General features: G+C 40.8%; 1 protein-coding gene across 2 annotated transcripts in view; it reads right to left on the bottom strand.

Moving 5' to 3' along the window:
* Nucleotides 1-16,718, bottom strand: part of LOC117525734 (voltage-dependent T-type calcium channel subunit alpha-1I-like) — a 219,233-nt gene that overhangs the window by 107,703 nt on the left and 94,812 nt on the right. For both annotated transcript variants that reach the window (XM_034187666.1, XM_034187667.1), the window contains exons 11-13: nucleotides 15,812-15,963; nucleotides 14,974-15,159; nucleotides 8,915-9,032 (exon numbers count right to left, since the gene is read on the bottom strand). In XM_034187666.1, the coding sequence (XP_034043557.1) occupies nucleotides 8,915-9,032; nucleotides 14,974-15,159; nucleotides 15,812-15,963 (456 nt within the window). The remainder of the gene's footprint in view (nucleotides 1-8,914; nucleotides 9,033-14,973; nucleotides 15,160-15,811; nucleotides 15,964-16,718) is intronic.

The following is a 16,718-nucleotide window of genomic DNA, read 5'->3' as shown; positions in this document are numbered from 1 at the left end:
GAAGCAATTTTGGCCACTTGAATTTTCAATCGGCCGATAGGTAGGGGTCAATTGAAGAGTTACACAGGGCGGGGTCAAAATTTAAAGATGCTCCAATCATATTGAAACCTACACCACATTATTTGCCTGATCATAAAGATTCCAAAAAGTTTTAGTTTGGACTATCTGTGACAATGTTATTAAGTTATGGGGTAAAAAGAGCAACAATTGTGACAAAGGTCAGTTTCAGTTTGTACAGGGGTCAGAAGTTAAAGTTGCTCCAATTTTGGTAAAAAGTGGTACAAATGATTAGCTAACATGTCATAGAATCCAAAGGGGAGTTGACATTGTTTGACCTTTACTCTGCAGACCAAGCACTCAACACAGTCAAAACTATTCCATTTATTAATCATATTAGCTCAACCAATAATTTGCACCACTTTTTACCAAAATTGCAGCAACTTTAACTTTTGACCCCTGTACAAACTGAAATTGACGTTTGTCACCATTCTTGCTGTTTTTACCCCATAACTCCGTAACATTCAGTCACAGATTGTCCAAACTATACCTTTTTGGAATCTTTATGATCAGACGAGGAATGTGGTGTTATTTGCAATCTTCAACTGACCCCTACCTGGCTGCCTTTTGAAAATTCAAGTGGCCAGTTGGTATTTTCAAAAGAGTAATGTCTAAGGTGTATCTGCTCCAAATTTGGTGCTTGTATCACCATTTGAAGGACTGTTTCAGATATCTGCAACACTAATTGCATGGCTGTTCAGTTTGTTGGCACTTCAATAAGAAGCATGACAAAAATGACTTTTACATTTATATTGATGGGAAAGATGTCAGAAAATGGGGTTAAAAATTGCAGTAGACGTAATACATTTGATGACTGTATACAACTCTTCCTCAGGTGACTGAGAATGTCTATGCGGGATGTGATCTAGGGATAGTATGATAGCAGAATTTCATGTGCAACACGATATTGGCAAGGGAGCCTTCGGTGTCAACTGATACAGATACAATCAGTTACCATTTTCCCTGTCATAAAACAACAAATCTACGAATACACTGATTCCCAAAGTGTGGGCCACGAAGGTATTGCAGGTGAGGTGCAGCCCCATAAATTCATTATTACAAAGATGAATGCACATTTGAGAGTTTAGCGGTGCAAACCCGTAGGTACTGATGGATTACAGAGATGTAGGAAAAAGTAATAAGTTCAGACAGGTCATCCTTCACTGTATTCTCGACAGGCAGTCGAGTACATGTATGACATTCACCAAAAGAATGATCCCTACGGTGAGGAGATCTGATTGCTCTGTTCCACTGTTGAGGGACTTTTTTTTCCACATATCCACTTAGAGCAACCTTTCTCAAAGAATGGTCAGCGGACCGCTGGTCATCCGTGAGTATATTGGCAAAATATCACATTTTAAATTAATATCTTAGTCTAGCTGAAAAGTGTTTCTCAGCTTGTTTAAAAATGACTCCAAAAGCCTAATAGATAGGAGCATATATGCATTATTGTCATTATTAACTCAACTCTTGTATGAATTGTTTTTGGATATTTAGGGAGTTAGTTGGACTGTGAGATTTTTATTTATTTATTTAGTATTTATTTTGGGTTTAGTGGTCTGTTATCTGAAAACGTTTGAGAATGGTTTGATGAGTACAAAAGTCATGTGAATCACATCATGTTGGGGCCTTCAGTCACCAGATGTCCACCCAGTACTATTTTGTACCGACATGACAACACTCTCCAAAACCATCATAAAAACACTAGATGATGGAATATTTTTGGCTGAATGATGTTCCATCCCACCACTTTTGGAATCAATGACAAGGTGCACTGAAGCTGTTCTGAGGGCACACTGTATACTAACATTTTGTACCAAATTTATTAACATGGCAAATTGGTGTGAGGCCATAATTTAAAAACAACAACAAAAAAAGCTGAGGAGTGTGCCGATAGCATTTCTTGTATATTCGTCCGTGAATTGTTCTGTGAATTGTTCTGTAATTTATGTTTGTAGCATGGCCCAAGCAGAGGGTCACCCCTTTGAGTCTGGTCTGCTTGAGGTTTCTTCCTCAGAGGGAGTTTTTCCTTACCACTGTTGCTCTGGGGGTTGGTAAGGTTAGACCTTACCTGTGTGCAGCGCTTTGAGGCAACTCTGTTGTGATTTGGCACTATATAAATGAAAATAAATTGAAATTGAAATTGGGTGTAAATCATAGTGGCCAGTTGCAATGTGATCAAGTGATAACGCAGCAATTTATAAAATCAAACACAGCCAGGTTATTTTAAACTGGCCAATGCCATCGACCAAGAGCAGAACACTTTAGGGTCCCTATAGTCTAAACCCAGCCTACACTCTAAAAAATGAACTGCTGTCTCAACAAGAAAAACTGATGTAACCATTTGCATAGATTTATTTGAGTTATTTCAACTTTCAACTGTTTATGCCACAAGACTTCTCTAGTTAAATTGAAATAACAAAAAAAATCTATACAAATTGTTACATCACTTTTCTCATTGAGACAGCAGCTCATTTTTTAGAGTGTAACAACACAGACGCTGCTTTGTACTTGTACCGTCAGCAGAGCACCACAACCACCCACATCGGTACTCATTTGGTATGTTGAGCCTTTTTTATGCATGTGTCTGGTCACACTTCCAGAAAACAAATGAGATTTGACATTCACACTTAATTTTTTTGTTATGTAGAATTCTTATAAACATTCTGTTCCCACATATCACAATAATATGAACTTCATTAATCCCTGCAGGGGAAATTTCAGTGTTACAGCAGCTCAAGAGTGAAAAAAAGAGATAGTTGTAAATCTGTATATTAAATACACCTATTGCACAGGATACTGCACTGGATGATTGCTAAAAAAAAACAATTTCACTAATACATGCAAGACGGACGTAGTCCCTGAAATCATGTGATTATGGTCATCTGTGCGTTTGGCACCGTGTGTCCTCTGTAGCACAGCGCAGATTACCAAATAAGATAACACATTAAATAAGACATTGGCAGGATGTTGCCCTGTGAGAGAAAGTTGCGCTCTCTTGGACTGCATGATCAACTATGGCACAGAGCCAAGGTGCACAGAGCGCCGCTTGCATAGACGCAAACAGCAATTAAACAAAAATAAAACAAAATCAACAATACTGCCGGGCGGGGCCCATTTATCAAGTTGACAGATTCATTAAGAAACCAGCGGATCTGCACAGTTTGTTGTTTGTTTTCAAATGATACGAGAGAGAGAGAGAGAGTTCACTCTTTGGAAAGTGTCACATTCTGTAAAGTTAAATCATTTTGACACTTAACTCATGTCAGGAGAGTTGTGTATTTGGGGTGAAGATCATAAAGATGGATTAACTTTTACGTACGAGTATTGTGGTGTATTTTATCGTTCATTATGTCTTTCACACATGATGACAGCACAGAACATTAGAGGATTCATGTCTTTCACTCCAAGTGTGGAAACGACTACAGATGTTGGTAACTGGAATGACACCAACCACCACCACCAAACACACACACTTTGAGTTTTCAGAATATAACATGAAATTACCACATTTTCAAGACTATAAATTTCACTGCAGTGCATCAGTCAGACAACTTACGTTTGAGAATCTTTATTGGGGCAGCAGCACATACTTAGACTTTGGCGTCTTGGCTCCAACCTCCTCACCCCCCCCCCCCCCCCCCCCCCCCCCCCCAGATTATTACTAGCAATATTGGAGAGTGATGATTACATATACAAATTATCCCCCAGTCCCACAGGCGGATGCTGGGGTGGAGGCAGAACGGTGTTGATGCAGCAGCGGCGGCGCTCACAAGAAAAGAGGAGAGCTGGGAAACTGAGTCTTAAGCAGCTCTCCCAATATGTAACAAGTGTTTGGTAGATTATGACAAAAGTGAGGGACGACAAGTGAGTGCAGAGCAAGGTAGCTCAAATGTCTGCCAGACATTAGCTCATCAGGTTCCCTCCATTAGTTGCATCTGTCAAAAATGCCTCATGAAGAGGAAAAACAAGTTTATTTCAGTCCCATTAATTTTGATACTCTGTGCTATTACTTGATGCAACAGGAAGCAAAATGGATTTAATCAGTGCCTTACTTATTCAGAACTAAAACAACGCTTTAATGGGTAGAAGTTAATTAATGTTATTGTATGAAGCAGAATGAACTCAAGAGTGAACTGCTTCTTGTTGCCACTAAACAGTCTTTTCAGAGCTAAACGTGCACATTTGCCTCACTAAAAGCAAATAAACATTTTAAAACTCCTACACATTTTTAAAACATTATAGTTGGTCTTACCTTTGCTGTCTTCTTCATTGTTCTGGATGTCACACACAATCTAAACAAGTGTGACGGTAGTGTGAAGGCGATATTCTCTGTCTTTATTCAAGAGCATGTTCTTTCAGGTTGAGAGCATGATTTATTAGTTTCACTCATTCTGTAAAACCAAACATGGCCTTGTCATTCAGACAAGTCTTTTTAGGGCCCCTTCACACATAGTGTGAAGTTTGGTTGAAGTGCACACGAAGTGCACGTAAAGCAGGAATCACATGCAAAACGTGTAAAATCGTCCCTGCCTCCAAAGCCTCGTACACCTTTTGCTACAACTATTTACACACGACGGCGGCTGAAAGACAGAGTGTGCGCTGTGCAAGCCTATCGATCCCTCTCACAGCAGGTGTTGGCTAAATTCCAGCTGACACACACAAACATTTAGCATCGCTCATTTGGCACTTAGAAAATGTGTGGCCATTCGAACTCTTGGCATGACAACAGTCTGCAGAAAATTGTGCTGGCAGTGAAATTTTTCTAAGTTCCCCACAAGTGTGGCTTTGGTGTGTGCGCTGAATTGACAGGAGGTGTGTCTGCCCACTGAAGCGGCTGTGAAGATCTGTTGATCTGGCCATCCCACCTGGACAACACATACTGTGTTTGGACGGAAATGGACTAACAACTGCCCACTGTGATGCACGTGTGTCTGTTTGCTGTCATCACATGGACATAAAGCATATATCGCTTTATGCAACCCACAGCATATATTGCTGTGGCAATATATGCTGTGGGCTGCAGCGAGGGAGCATGCACACGCAAGCTGCAGCCCACAGCCCATTGATAGGCTACCCCCAGGCTGAAACGAGCCATCAAATCAGAACATGCAGTGGGCGATCTGACTGTCACATCACCCACGTGAGCTCTGTTACACATGACATGGTGTCTGTGCTATAGTGCGCCATCCACAAGACACGCGTGTCGGGCAGAACACGCACACGCAGCCGGCTGGACATGCACCAGCAGATGTGGACATGAGACAAGAGAACTGCTTCATCATTCATGTCATTTCATGACTGCACATCTGTGATCATGGGTCATCTACAGAGGAACAGATGGCACATATTTGTATTGTCCGCTTGATAAGAGGGATTCAATAAATTGTGGTGTTTTTATACGTTGTGAGTTTTTTTTTAAATACGTCAATGTCCTCCCTGATATAAGGCACTTTCTCACATATTTTATAGGACAGTGATCATAGTTCAGTGGTAAACTTTCAGACTAGCAATTATAACTTTTGGCGCGGGTTCGATTCCCATGGGTGGCATGTAATTTATTTATTTATTCATTTGATTTTCACAGCGTGTCACCACATTGTGCAGTAGCTGTGAAAAGCTGTTGTGTTCCCACGTGCACAAAACCATTGTGGCATGCATTTTTTATATTTTTGTATTTATTTATTCTTCACAGCAGCTGCACAATGTTTAACCACATCGTGCAGCTGCTGGCAGTCTGTTCACGCATGCACGAACCATCGCACTGGCATCGTTCACGCCTGTCCATGAGCGCAATGTTTGCGTGGTTCCATCATATGTGTTATGTGCAGACGCAGGTTGAGGAGCGGACCAACGTCTGACCGAACCCAGCGCTAAATAACCAGAAAGCGGTTCCACAAACAAAACGATTTTATTTCCCCTCCTGTGCAATAATTAGTGTACAACATAAATATTTAGTTTGTCTGGTGGAGTGAAGGACGGTGCGCTCTCCAGCGCCCAAAAGGATCGAAGCCTCGGCGTTTCTGGACTCAGATTCACCGCCAAACACCCCCCAGGTGGACACAACAAACTGACTCTGTGAAGGATGGAAAAGGTGAGGTAAGTCAACAGAGCTACAGCAAATATCTTTCAGAGGCACACACTATCAGCAACACATTCAGGTCTGAATTTAAGCTTTATGTAAATGAGCAGCTTCTCACAACAGGTGGAGGATCATCAGTCCGTACGCCACGGCAGTGAGAAGCAAACTGCACAATTCTCATCAATGTTCAAATATACTGCGTAACCAAAATGCCAAATTACTATTAACGATCATTCAGACAATAATCACCTCTGATGTGTGCTGACAGCATGTGTCCCTCACCCGTCCTCCTTCACAGGCACGATGTGTCAAACCCTGGCGCGGTCCTCAGCGTCTCACAAACGAACGTCACAAGGTTGAGTTCCCGGCAATTCTGCTTGAACCACTCATAGCTTAAATGCAGAACGCCATCTCATTATCTGCTTCAGCTGAAAGTCTTTAAGTTTACACGTGAGCATCATCCACAGGTGCTGCGAGTCAGTAGGCCTGCACGTGAACATCCTCCACAGGTGCAGCTAATAATGCTGATGAGGGTGAAGGACTCTTCTGCCAGCACCTTCTCCACAGACAAAAACCAGTTTGCATACCACCTGGAGAGCAAAGAAAAGAAAACAACACAAAAACATCCAGCCAAACACACAACAAAATGAGCTGTTTCGCCGTAAGTCGCTCTGAGTTGTACTTTATTTGCAGTATGTGTGAAGGGGCCTTTAAGGGCAGTTGACATCCATCTTAATGGTGCATTACCACCACATTCTGCTCTGGAGTGTGATTCACAGTACTTTTCAGATTAGTATACCAGAGCATCTTGTCATGCGTGGAGACCATGCCATATTACAGATGATATATAATAATAAGATGATAATGTAGTGTGTTTTCATATATGCGTTGCTTTGGAATACAAGTCACAAGCCCTCCCAAACTAGGGGGAAAAATGTAATTTATAGTCCAGAAAACACTGTAATTTATGTAAGAGAAATACAGATTTTTTTTAATGGGGTCTGTGCCTAATAACCCAGTTTTTAATGCTTTAATAGGGCTAATGGGAAAATACACAGAAAACAATTTCAAAACAAACATCAGCATGTCTGTAAAAAGAAAGCACACAACAACAGCAAATTCCAATACGTTTTTATCTCAACAAAACTAAATTTAATTGAAGGGTCAGTACTATTATTATATTAATATTATTATACATGCTATGCATGTATTAATAATAAAAAATATAGTATTGATATTTGCAGTGTTATTATTATACACAAGATTATAATTACTCTTGTCTCCTCCTGGTGGTTCCAGATCTGAACCAACTTATTCCAGTCACAAGGGGCAATCCAGAACAGTTTTTAGTGGGCGAGAGGCAGGGTACACCATTGACAGGCCGCCAGTCTATCACAGGGCTGTTTTTGATTTCTTCCAACAAATAAAGAATAATGGGCTTTGGCAATCAATATGTCCTGATAATGTCTTCTTCTGGCTTTTCAAATAAATGAACGTAGGTGGAGAACAATCTCTCCTATTTACCACGCACTGCCTGTTTTCTGTGGTGCCGCTTTTTAGTGGCAACTATAGCAGCCGTATCAGGCACAAATCAGCTAAGACATGCTTTTTTCCAGCAGTAAATACCAGCATAATTAGCAATAAAATGTCTACTGCAAACCTTAATCACATTGCATGATTGAGTTAAAGCTACAGTGTGTATGATTTAGGGGTGTTTATTTGCATTAGTGGAAGATAACATTCATAACATCTCTTCATTAATGTATAATTGTCCACAACGCTAAATCGATGTGTTTTACAATGAGCCTACATATCTGCAAGGGACTGCACCCCCTCATGGAGGCCACCATGTTGCACCACCATTTTGATACAGTGGAACAAAAGAGACATACCTTCTCTAATTTTTGCATTTTGCAACATTTTGCAACATTTTACAACATTGCAACATAGGAATCAGTGGTACAGTGCATGTTGGTTGCTAGCGCAGGCTAACAAGTATTAAAACCCTTAATTTTGTAAACTGGAGGATCAAACAGGTTATTTATCTCAAGAGAAGGCAAAAGCACATGATTCCCTATTGGAAAAAAGTGACAACATGAAGCGGTACAAAATTGTGACTCGTGACAGCGTAATGCAATCTGTAAACTCACCACTAGATGGCACTAAATCTTACACATTCAAGCTTTAAATACTCTCCTCTTCCAAATTTTGTGTCTGAAAGGGGAACATCTAACAAATTTCAGTGTTACAGCAGCTCAAGAGTGAAAAAAAAGAGATAGTTGTAAATCTGTATATTAAATACACCTATTGCACAGGATACTGCACTGGATGATTGCTAAAAAAAAACAATTTCACTAATACATGCAAGACGGACGTAGTCCCTGAAATCATGTGATTATGGTCATCTGTGCGTCAACTCGTGACAGCGTAATGCAATCTGTAAACTCACCACTAGATGGCACTAAATCTTACACATTCAAGCTTTAAATACTCTCCTCTTCCAAATTTTGTGTCTGAAAGGGGAACATCTACAAATACACAACCAATGAGGTCAGCAGCAAAAATAACTGTATCCACACTTTTGCAATGCTACTTTGTTACTGCACCTCTTTATTAAGACCCCATTGAGTTTAATTAATGCCAAAAGAGGTTAAACGCTTAGTAAATGTGACTGTTCATGCTGGTTTTTCCTCTAATCTGTCATCCATCTACACACGTGTCAGTAGTTTGATAACTGTGTTCGAAGGTGACAGTGTGTTACTGTTGTTGCCTTACCTGGAACACAGTGACAGTCGCCCAGAGCAGAGAGTCAAAGTTTTTTCTGTCAGACAGAGTTTCCCCGCTGTCTTGTCGCAAACCAAATTTACAGCCAAACAGATGCATACCCAAGATACTGCAATGCAAGAATAAAAAAATATTTTCAACACATGATTAATTATAGGTACTCTGCAAAAAAGTCACATCCTGTGTGACTAATCTGATTCTGGAATGACGTTTGCCATTATCGTGGCATCCTCCTGAAATAATCTGCAGTCACTCAAATATCAAGACACATATCTGCGACTTTCAGACTGTTTGCAATAATTACCCTCCGCCTGACTGCAACTGGAACACAGTTTGGTCACAGCAATTCCAAGGTTTGTCTTTGTAACAAAAGCCCAGTATTTGGGGTGTTTGCCAGCTGATTACACTGAAAAAAAATACTAGAATGGCACATACAGAGCAGATACCACAGCCAGACTGGTAATAATTACACGATTATTATTAACTCTGACCATCAGTGCCGACCCTGTGTGCACTCAGTGTGTGGTGACTTCAGTGCAGAATTACTGCATATAGGGATGTTCCAGTCAAGTTTATTTTACCCCCGGTCCCGTTCCAATTCTGCTATTAATTATCCCTGATCCGGTACTTGTCTTTTACTACAACCCCAATTCCAATGAAGTTGGGACGTTGTGTAAAATGTAAATAAAAACATAATACGATGTTCTTAATGTTCAAACTGATAAACTTCATTGTTTTCTGCAAATATTTGCTCATTTTGAAATGGATGCCTGCAACACGTTTCAAAAAAAAGCTGGGACAGTGGTATGTTTACCACTGTGTTACATCACCTTTCCTTCTAACAACACTCAATAAGCATTTGGGAACTGAGGACACTAATTGTTGAAGCTTTGTAGGTGGAATTCTTTCCCCTTCTTGCTTGATGTACGACTTCAGTTAAATATCTTTTCTTTGTGGTGTATTCAATTGAATATAGGTTAAAGAGGATTTGCAAATCATTGTATTCTGTTTTTATTTACATTTTACTCAATATCCCAACTTGATTGGAATTGGGGTTGTAGATAATACAGTACACTTGCACAGATTGCACTGCAAGTGCATTAAAGTCAGTCCAATGTTTGTTTCACAGCTAAACATCTCTGCAATGCATGAAGAAAAAAAAAAAACTATCGTCAAACCAAGCTATTCCTTAATACTTCTATTTATTCATTTTTACAAAATAAACAAAGAATATTTTTTGATATGTCTCTTATCAATTCCAATTAGTGCAGCACTGTAATAAAAGTAGAACAAAGAGTAACACACTGATAAAACACTGCTGGCTATGTTTTAAGAATACATTTATTCTCATTATAATTCCCATCATTCTTCTTATTATTATTATCATATGAAAAAAAAAGTCTTAAAAATGTGTATTCAAAAGTGGACCTTTACCTAAGGCGGGTACGAGTTGGCAAGAAGAAAATTCAGAAAGATGATGAGGTAACCTTGTGTATTCATGTGGAAAGCACCACCTGATTGAACAGTATAAAGAGTACCACATGTACCATCCCTAGTCAGAAACAGACTTGGTGCATATTTAAAGAAAAGGAGAGCGCAAATGTGCTTTTAAAAATGCACCACAGTTTGGCACAAGCACTAATAGAATGGTGGCTCTTAGCTCTTTTGGCACCACACATGAAAAGAAGCAAGATAGAATGTGTGCGGATCTGTGTGACTAAAACAGACTTGGGGCCTATTTAAAGCGAAGGAGAGCATAAACATGTTCTCAAACGTGCACTGTGCCCCTGCCAAATTAACCATCAGTAAGCAATGATGGAATGGTGGCTGTTAGCTCTGTCTGCACCACACGTATGAAGTGGAGTGGACGGAACGTACACTGATGAGTTGTTTTATTTATCCAATACCAGTCAATCAAAAAAATGACTTGATCGGGTCCAATTACAATTACTACAATCAGATCGGGGCATCCCGGCTGCAAACACCAAATCAAAACATGATGGTCTTCTGATGATCTTGGGTCAGTTCAGGTTCTGAAATGATGTGTCACATCCCACTCTGACCCTCTCCTGGATCATATTTATGTGACTGCTATATTTGTGTGGAGATGATCAATCTTTGAGATGTCATAAGGAAATACTGTCAAAGACAGGATCAAAGGAAAACCTACCTTGCTGTTATAAAAAAAGAGAGAGAGAGAAAAGAGTCAAAATCTCTCCCCTGATTCCAGAACTGTTGTGCCACTAAACCTGGTCAAAATTCTGTCCAATGTCTTTTTGAGTCATAAAGTAGAGTTAGAGCAGGTGGCTCTAACCTGCTTATCTGGCCTGCCAATAGGTAGACTTGGGTTCAAATCCTGCTCATGCTACCTGTCTGTGTCCTTGGCTAAAACACTTAATCTGCATTGTCTCAGTCCACCCAGCTGTAAACATGGGTACCATCATTGTAAAGTATTTGGAGCATCTACTAAATGGATAAGATCTATAGAAATTCAGTCTGCCTTCTTCTAGAGTTGAGAGGGAAATCACAGAACCTTCAGAGATTAGATGATCTAATCTCTGCCACTTCTGAAAATATCAACGCTTAAATTTGTCGTTTTAGATGTCTTGTGTTTCAGGTTCATAAGTGGTTACAAACCTGTTCTGAGAAAAATTCAAATTTTATTCTGACTGACAGCAGGTGATGCTGCCCTTTGTGGACTTAAGTGTTTAATCTCTGGATGAAATAAGTGAGCATGAGAAATATTACTTCTGAATGACACCAACGCTGTTCTGTTATGATGAGACATCCAGAAACAAAGTGTTGTATCGCAGCATTATTACTGTGGTAATAACAGTAATCATAATATCAGCGTGATATGATGGTGTGGGCGTGTTGGCAGAATAGTTGCTGTGAAATTGTGCAGATGCTGTATTTTAGTCATCTTAAATAAGAAAATACCCAAACATATAGAAGAGGAAATACTGTCTGATGTGTCAGAGAAGCCTGAACAGCCCCTCACATTTTGATGAGGATGCATGTTACCATGGTTACCCAGTAATCTGGCTTAACCACATGACTTTCTTGTGCATAGTCACAGTTTAATGGAGAAACTCCAGGATTTTTCAACTTGGGCTCCATTTTAAGACATTTTTGATTCTCATTGCATTCATAATGAACATATCATACGGCTTATCGAATACGTTAGCAGTTTTACTGCTGCCTTGGAAGATTTCCTCAATGTAAGTTAAGAAGCATAGCTTCATTAAAGTTTACACATGGGGGAATTATCCAATCAGTTTCATTCAGTGGGGTAAATGGACTTTAAACTGAAAATGAAAACGTGTGACAGCCTGGGTCGAAAACCGGTGTTGGAATGTGGTTGATTTCTTTGTTCAATTGACCAATCCCACAGGAGGAAGGAAAAAATAAAAATCATAATGCTGCCTTTGAGCAAAGTCCTTAATCCAAAAGTTGCTTAAAGCCTCTGGTGTTGGGTTGAATGCCCTGCGTGGCGTAGGGGTGCAAGTGTCTGAATGTAAGGTCAGGGTCAGCTCAGGTCAGGAAATTCTATGGGGCAGTGCATCACTGCATCCACCACACTATGGAACCACCTTTGTACCCTGGATGGCACCAATTTGCAGAATAATGCCCCTGCTGGATCTAGTGTCCTATCCTCCATGTCCAGTATATAGTTCATCCATGTTCGATACTCGCTTACTCCAATTAAGGGTCACACTGGCTCTGAGATCCATGCACAGTGATCATTCATGCGCTGGAACAGCCTTTTCTCTGTGATGCCGCTATTTCCAGCAGCTTTTCAGGAATGTGCGTCCACTGATTGGATTTGAGTTATTCAACAATAACACTGTAAGTCACTTCGATTGTTTCCTTGTTTTTTTCCACTTGGAGTGTTCACAGCAGATTCGAGGTGGATCTGAACATTGATTTGGTACAGATACGTATGTCCTCCTGCGTTTTGACTCTAATGGACATATGCTGTTGCATTTCCATGGCATGGCATTTAGCTAAAAGATTTTCCTGGTTTAAAGGCACATATGTGTACTGTTGGAGCTGGAACTGAGCAGTGTGTGTCATTTAACGGAAGCACGTCATCATGTTTCCTCACTTACAATGACCACATCAAAGAACTCCCACCGCATGTCCTCAGAGAGAGAGAGAGAGAGAGACAGACAGAGAGAGAGAGAGAGAGAGAGAGAGAGAGAGAGAGAGAGAGAGAGAGAGAGAGAGAGAGAGAGAGAGAGAAAGTGGGAGAGAGAAATGGGGGATAGACAGAGACAGACAGACAGAGTCAAAAATGGCCAGGCTGGCAGCAGCTTGGCCACCTCCAGAAGTGGCTGTTCCTCTCCATTCATCTCCACTATTGTGGCATGCTCCACCCCAGCTCATGCGTGTGGCCCAGCCCCCAAACCTCCACGCCTCACACAGTTCTCTCATGAATCTCTCATGTTAGGAGTCACAGCGAGTACATTCAGAGGGGACACACGACACCAGCGATGGCTCTGGGAGCATACTGGAAGGAGCCTTGGTGCCTCGACAACTTAAAAAATGCAAAATCAGGTGTGACGCTGGCGAAGCCCTACGTGTGAAGAGAGGGAAAAGCACCACTCAGTGAACATTGTGCAACATCAAGCAATTTCCCTTGCGATTGATGTTCGCAGGCTGTCGCAGCCCAGTGAGATAGGACCCTTTGTTTTAGCCAGTGAGTACATACTTAAACAACCACATTTTTTCTGTTGGACAGACCCCCACCAAGTTTGCCTACCAGCTTTAAATTGGCATGAACAAGTGCAAACCACTGGTTAATTCAAGAAGATTATGATAAAACCTGTTAAATATTTCTAGCAGCAGAATTAAGATGACTCAAACATACTGCAAGTGGCACAGCCGCGTCACATCAGACTCGCCCATAACATGCAACAGTTGTGCATGTGTGCATTAACACCGGGCGGCATTTCAGCTGAGTTTGTGGTTCGTCACTGCTCAATCTGTGCACATCATGTGTGTTTGGTAATGGCTTTTATACCATGGTCAGTGAGAATTCCATGTCTAACTGGCGTGCGTTATTTTGTGTATATGCACACGTAGTTTGGCGAGTTAAGTGACTGTAATATCACTCCGCTCTGGTCGTCACCATAGCAACGTGCAGACCAGCTGTGTTTTGACAGGTGAATGACAGAAACATGATAAAACATGGATTTCCAAGTGAATTTTAAAATTTGTGACCAAAATAAAACGTTTGAGGAATGGGAAGAGGAGGAGAGCAAATGCGAAGAACAGCAAAAGCAACGGCATAAAGATTTAACATCAGAGGAACTGGACAGGATTGAAGATGGGAAAGAAGAAGAGAACACGATAAAATGTGTTCGCTCACTGTGTGGGACCATGGTATAAGCGGATTAAACAACTTGAAGTTGTGCATTATACGGTTTGAATGCACTTCGCGGAGTAACACCACTGCGCTTCGCGTCATGGTGTTTTAGACTCCACGTTGTGCATTCAAACCGTATAATGCACGGATTCTCATTGTTTAATCTTTACTTAATCCACACGCTTGTGTCTTCTGTGTCCATTTTACAATGCACTACATTTTGGGCTTTCTTTATTGTGTGCATGCACTAGTTTTGGTTTGTTTTTTCCCCCTTTACTGGCTCAGCAGATAAGGCTGTAACTTAAAAATATAAATATGTACAAGTCCATGTAAACTCATCATCAATTTCATCCTTTTGTATAATTTTTTTAAATCCAGATCTTGTGAGTTACAGAGCTCCATGTGGGTTTATTTGAGGAAAGTTCAGAAAGAGCAGAAAGTGTAACAGGAACAGCAGTCATGTGACTTTTTCAATCTCTGAAGTGGTTTTAAAACCTGTATTTATATTATTTATATATTACTTAGTGTCACCTTATCACATCTAAATTCCACTTCACATATTGTAAATAAGATGCTCCTATTTTTAATTCCAATCCAAGTGTAATTAAAGCTGTGAAAACCCTGAGGAGACTCTGAGCCTCCCCCTGCAGCACCACATTGGAAAAAGGCACGACTTTACCTGAATATGAATATGAAGAGCATCAGTAACATGCAGAAGGTGGCCACATTGTCCATGGTCTTCATCAGCACCACCAGCTGCCTCCTCAGGGCTGGCAGGAACCGGACCAGCTTCAGTACTCTCAGCAGCCGGAAGGTGCGCAGCACCGACAACCCTCCCTCAGCCTCACCCACAATCTCCCACACGCTAAAACACACAGATAACAAGCGGATTATCACAGCATCGGTATCGACTTAACCCCTTAAATACTGGTGTCAGGTAGGAGAAGCCCTGCGTTAGAACGTGAAGCCATTCAGCTGCAGGTAATTACTGTACTGCCAAAACTGTGTCACTGTCAAAGCTCTGCAGAGGCATGAGATGAAAGTGTGCCACTTGTTCATGACAATCACAGGGATTTTCAAATGACAAGAAGAATCCTCAAAGAAAGCACAGTCAGAGACAATTATGTCCAGAATTAAGCCACTCGTGCCAGAAGGGGCTCTTTGAAGGAGCTCTGAAGGAATCTGAACACTAATAAGGATTCTGCTGAAAACCCACCCGGCATCATGAAAACAAGCATTAACATTAGGATGTATGAAAAGGAGGGAGGTTGGGGTTAGCAGGAAATAAGTTTAGCATGATGGCATCAGGTTATAGAGGCCATCCTGTACACCTGAGTGAGTGTAATTGATGTTGGAAGCCAGGCAGCAGCACATTGTGTGATCCACTGATGGAGAAGTAGAAATGAAGCAGCTGAGACCAATCAACTGATGCAAATGCAGCCTGATTCTGACCCCATTCTCCAATTTGAACCTTTAGTGTAACATGCTGTGAGCAGAAAGACCCCAAAGTGCCCCACCTGATGATGACTATGATGCTGTCGAAGCCATTGTAGGGGTTCTTAATGTAGCCAAAAAGCCCGAGAGCCAGCAGTTTCAGGAGCATCTCCAGACTGAAGAGACTTGTGAACACCATGTTACTGATCTCCAAAATGTCAGTCAGCTCCTGCGGCTGAGTCAGAAAGTGGACAGAGATGGGAAAGTGTAGTTAGGGGGAGAACAAAGCAAATCTATTTAAACAGACAGGCTGTCAGAGTGGAGTGCTGCAGAACCAACATGCTAGGAATTTTTAAGTTGAGCTGGCATTAATTGTTCAACATGCAGAGAGGAACAACAGGAGGCTATTTACCCACAGGCCCTATGGAACAAACATGTAACGCACTGAGGTAACACTTGCATCATTTAAAAAAACATCTTCAGGTCTTTAATTCTCTAATCATCGTGTGCATGCAGGAAAACATAAGGTTGTTCCCAAAAGATAACCACCTTTTGCAGAGAAGATAATAATGTGTTTCTGTATAACCATATCTTGTGTGATCCCCATGAATAAGTGCTCATTTAACACAAAATCAAAGATTCAAACTACTTTAAAAAGTCATTGTGTTTCTGTTAAAGGTGTTAACATTTGGAAGCAGTGTCATGATATCATTAAATTATTTGGTAACTTAGTCAGCTTTAAAAGGATTTATAAAAATCATTTAATTACTTGTTATATAACAGCTGAGTGGATCCTTGACAGTTGATTGGTGCTTTGTAGGTCACATAACATGGATTACTCATCCCATTTGTGTTGCATTGCATTTAGAGTGCAGTTTGGTTCCATATAGATTGGAAATTTGGTTCCATACATTTGGTACCATTGCACTCTGCACACACACACGCACGCACACGCACACACACACACACACAACAAATCCACTGCAATGT

Source organism: Thalassophryne amazonica, chromosome 15 (genome assembly GCF_902500255.1).
Source record: "Thalassophryne amazonica chromosome 15, fThaAma1.1, whole genome shotgun sequence".
NCBI classification, from domain to species: Eukaryota; Metazoa; Chordata; class Actinopteri; order Batrachoidiformes; family Batrachoididae; genus Thalassophryne; species Thalassophryne amazonica.
Note: the sequence above shows the minus strand (reverse complement) of the source record. Positions and strands in the feature narration are given on the sequence as shown.